Source organism: Hordeum vulgare, chromosome 4H (assembly GCF_904849725.1).
Source record: "Hordeum vulgare subsp. vulgare chromosome 4H, MorexV3_pseudomolecules_assembly, whole genome shotgun sequence".
NCBI classification, from domain to species: domain Eukaryota; kingdom Viridiplantae; phylum Streptophyta; class Magnoliopsida; order Poales; family Poaceae; genus Hordeum; species Hordeum vulgare.
The window spans coordinates 601,010,038-601,014,329 of NC_058521.1; the positions used below are offsets into that span (position 1 = coordinate 601,010,038).

General features: G+C 46.6%; 1 protein-coding gene across 1 annotated transcript; it reads left to right on the forward strand.

The window, feature by feature from the left end:
• Positions 1-304: 304 nt before the first annotated feature.
• On the forward strand, positions 305-1,869 carry LOC123447494 (60 kDa jasmonate-induced protein-like). The gene is made up of 2 exons (XM_045124103.1): positions 305-854; positions 1,111-1,869. Exons 1-2 carry the CDS (start codon positions 321-323, stop codon positions 1,717-1,719), a joined length of 1,143 nt encoding a protein of 380 aa, XP_044980038.1. The 5' UTR covers positions 305-320; the 3' UTR covers positions 1,720-1,869.
• The last annotated feature ends 2,423 nt before the right edge of the window (positions 1,870-4,292 follow it).

Consider the following 4,292-nt stretch of genomic DNA (forward strand, 5'->3'; position numbering starts at 1 on the left):
TCCACGTCGAGCTCCACGGCAAGACGCAGGGAACGACAACGCCTAAACCCAAGGTGGCCATCCGGAGCGACGACGCCTACATCATGGGTTTCACCAACAGCACAGGGAGGTGGTTCCAGCTGAGCAAGACGGGGACCACGTACAAGCTCGTCGACGACAAGGCGGTGATGGCAGGCTTCGACGGCAACTACAACACGCTAGTCGGCGGTGTCAACAATCTGCCCACCTTGAACCTCAACAAGTTTAGCATGGCGCAAGCAGCTGCCGCGCTCTGGAACAAGGCCAGTACTATCTCCGGTGATGTCGACGACGACGGCGACATGCTTCGAGCCAACGACCCGGTAAAGCAAGCAGTGGCGACCCTCGCCGTCGCCGTCTGCGAGGCCGCGAGATTCAGCCCTGTCTCCGAGGTCGTCAATGCAGGTTGGGACAAGGACAAGGTATCCGTCACACCCGACGAGGTCAACTACATCAAGGAGTGGGGTGACTTGTCCACCGCGCTGCTCAGCTGGATGGACAAGCAATACAAGGACGATGCAACCATTTTCAAAAAATTCAATGGTATCGGGATAACCAACGGGGAAAAAGCCTTGGCTGTGGTGCGGCTTGTGAAGGTAGTCATCCGAAGCAACATGGCGGACGCCCCGACAACCGACGAGCAGCTGCTCGCGTACGCTCAACTACCCAAACACGGGCGCTACATGGCGGAGGTGTTCGCCGTGCGCATCCCCGCCACCGCCGGAGGAGACCCGCCCAGCGGCACCATTTCTTTGCACGGCGGCCACTGCAGCAGCGACTTCATTTACAGCCCGGATGAAGAACACACCTCGCAGCAAACCAGCTGCGACAGCCAGGTACGGTTGGTTCCACCTCTTCTACGTAGCTTCTTCTTTCTATTCGTTTCATTTCATAATATAAACGCGTTTTTAATACTATATAGCTTCTTAATTACTCCTTCGGTTTCATAATATAAAATTGATTTTTAAAAACGTTCTTACATTATGAGACGGAAACCTGTCAAAAATGATATAATGGAACAGACTAGTATAATATTACTGTTGTCTGAAAACTAGACTCTTTCACACAGTCTTCTTCTACCGAATTAAACAGGGTAACATGGTCCTCACTGGGCCATCGGTGGCCACCTCGGCATACGGTCCAATTGTCTTCAACCTCGACCTCCATGACGGCACTCGCGGGCAAGCCAACGAGGAGGAGGATGAAGAGAACATCGGGAGGATAGTGTGCGACGCCGTTGGCGGTGACTTCTCCAACTACGATAAGGCCATATCAGAGACTGTCCTCACACGCTACGGCCCTGCGGAGGTGATCTACGCAGTTCTAAGCAACGGCGTCCAAGGCCGGGTCGATGTGAAGCTTGCTGGCCTGCAGTCCCGAGACGAAGTGGTTCTCGTCGGCAGCATTGTTGCTCGCAGCAAGCTGTTCGATATCGGCTGTGTGCTCTTCTACAACGAGGCCGCTGGAGTGCGCGTGCGACCTGGGGAGCTGGTCCCCTTGGCGAGGCATGCGCTTGCCGTGCCGCTGCACATGCCGCTCACGATTGAGCTTGACATTCATCATGCTGGATCCGGAGATGAAATTGTTAAAGGCGAGCTTGAGTTCAAAACTGCCATCGACGGCCTCCATACGGGACGTCTTGTTGGTGTCAATGATGCTGAATTCGAGGTGACAATCTTTTGGTCGGAGTACCCTTGGTAGACACCCATGTGAACGAGCGGACTACTATCAACTACAAATACTATATGGAACCCAGTACGAGTTGAAAAATAAGTGTCTTTTCTTGACACATACCAATTTGTATTTTCTAATATATTTGTAATGAATAAAGGCCAACAAAACTTATATATATATATATATATATATATATGTTTTGCTTGTCTTCCTTTTCATGCGAGGTTTCTCCTTGTTATTTTTATGTACCTGGGAAAAAAATTGATACTATCTTGTTCAAGAACTAAATCATTAAGATAATTTGATTTTACAATCTTGGATTAATGTAATTTTTAGCTCGATGTAGTAGTACATTGGTGAAATGGACTCAAGTGGCCTGTGCTATATCTTTCTTGGTTTACGAGGATGACATAAGCGCACCACTAATATGACCATATCACTATTATATCACACTTTTTGTTGGAAACTGTCACCCGGGGAAAGACTCCCGACCTCAAACGATGAATCTCGGTGGTACCGATACGATGATCTAGACTGGATTTCTAAACTCTGTGAGACCGACTTCAAACTCGGAATTTCCGAAACACGAAATTAGCTTACCCGAAAGTTGGTCACCCAAACTCAGTGACACCGATAGGAATGTTGGTTGTACCGAGATGGTGGGATTGACATAGGATATGTCTAAGTGTAAAATTGGTATGTCCGAGTGAGAAATGTTGGTGGCACCGATTTTCTATATTTGGCTTGGGACACATATATTTTGTGAAAGAGTGGCTGAGTATTTTTGGTGGCTATCTCTAAATACTTGAGAAACCAATTCATCATAATACCTCATCCCCTTTTAATAGTATTGGCTTTCCTATGGACTCAAATGTGTTTTCTCACAAAGTGTAAAATGAAGAGTCTTCTTGCTTGAAGATTTATCCAATCATATTCCTTCCTTGCATCAAAGGGGCATCTCCAAACAATCCTATAGCCAAAGCATGATTGAAATTTTCTCAAATGTACTTGAATAAATTCATTAGTTCAATGATGCATATGTTGTGATTAATTACCAAAATCACATTAGGGAGCAATTGTGCTTTCAACACGTGTAAACTTGTCGTTCTCTCTGTCAGGCTGGAACACTCCTGCTCGACAGAGGCATCTTTAAGACTTGCCTGCTCCAGAATCTCCTCTATCTTTGGGTCCAACTTTCCCCCGTGCGCATAAAACTAATTCCTTCACCTGTCCGGCCAAGCTAATGTTTTTGGAGTGACCCCTGCATCAATCATCTTTTGCTCAGATTCATCCCACGTAGGCATGCCACTCTTGTAGCCACATGGCCCCAGAGAATGGTGGTGCTCTTTTTCTCTGAGCATTTAGCTTGTTTATCCTCCTCCGATCCTTAGCTGTTTCTGATTGCTTGAACTCCACAAATAAGTCCGGGTGATCTTTTACCTTCTCGTATGGTCCAGTGAATTCTGGAGTCTTGTCTTGTTTGGCGAAGTCGGTCCATAACCTTTTCTTCAAATTGCAGAATTGTGTGGCCATCTTCTTAAATGCTCTGCTAGATTGAAATGTGACATGAGCATATCCCAAAGCAGAATTTTTGCTCTTTCGTCCACAAAACTAACTTCTCAATTTTTCTTTGGCTTACACCATTCTTGAATGGAGATCGGGATTTTGTCCATGACAATAACTCTGCATTGACGTACAAATTTGTCCGCATTGTTTTTGGGAGCAATTGGTTCGCCACCTTGTGTGATTTCGTCGATGTTGTACTTTGTGCCCTCGGGCAACTTTTTGGCCGGGCCTCAGACTGCCCTGCTTGTAGAAGATTTGCTCGAATGGAGAAACATTTCTTCGCCATCATTGTGTGGTTCCCCTTTGTCTCTTGGTTCTTCTTCCTCAATTCCATCAACAGATGGGTTAAGATATTGTGAGCCATCATCTGCTTCTTCATTCTCTTCATTTCCGGAGCGTACCATGTCGAACAAGACATACTCTTGATCATGGTCTCTGTCTCTACCGTCCATAGGTTAACTAATCCTGAACAAATATAAAACAATTAGAATGCATTCAATAAGCAAACCATAGATATGCAATCAATACAAAGCAATGCAACAATATGATCATATACAATATTATCATCGGTCTCGGGCGATCATCCGGAACTCCTCGATCTCCAGCGATCGTCGGGGACTCCTCATCAACGATCATCAGGGACTCCTCCGACGATCGTCAATGACTCCTCACTGGCGATCGTTGGGGTCTCCTCCGACGATCCTCGGGGACTTCTCATCGGCGATCGTCGAGGACTCCTCACCGGGATCATCGGGGACTCCTCCGGCGATCTTCGAGGACTCCTCACCAGCGATCATCGGGGACTCCTCACTGGCTTTCACAAGGAGTCAGATCGGCATCATGCCATTTAAACTTGTTGCTCTCATAGGCCAAAATACAATGCCATGGTTACTCCAAGCAGCAAATCGCTCGACAGCAATCACGAATAAGCAACAAATAAATTGCTATATCATTTTGTCCTATACAGTGGATTCACACACACACACACACACACAATAGACTGAAGTTTTTGTATATCATAGAAGCAACTTTGA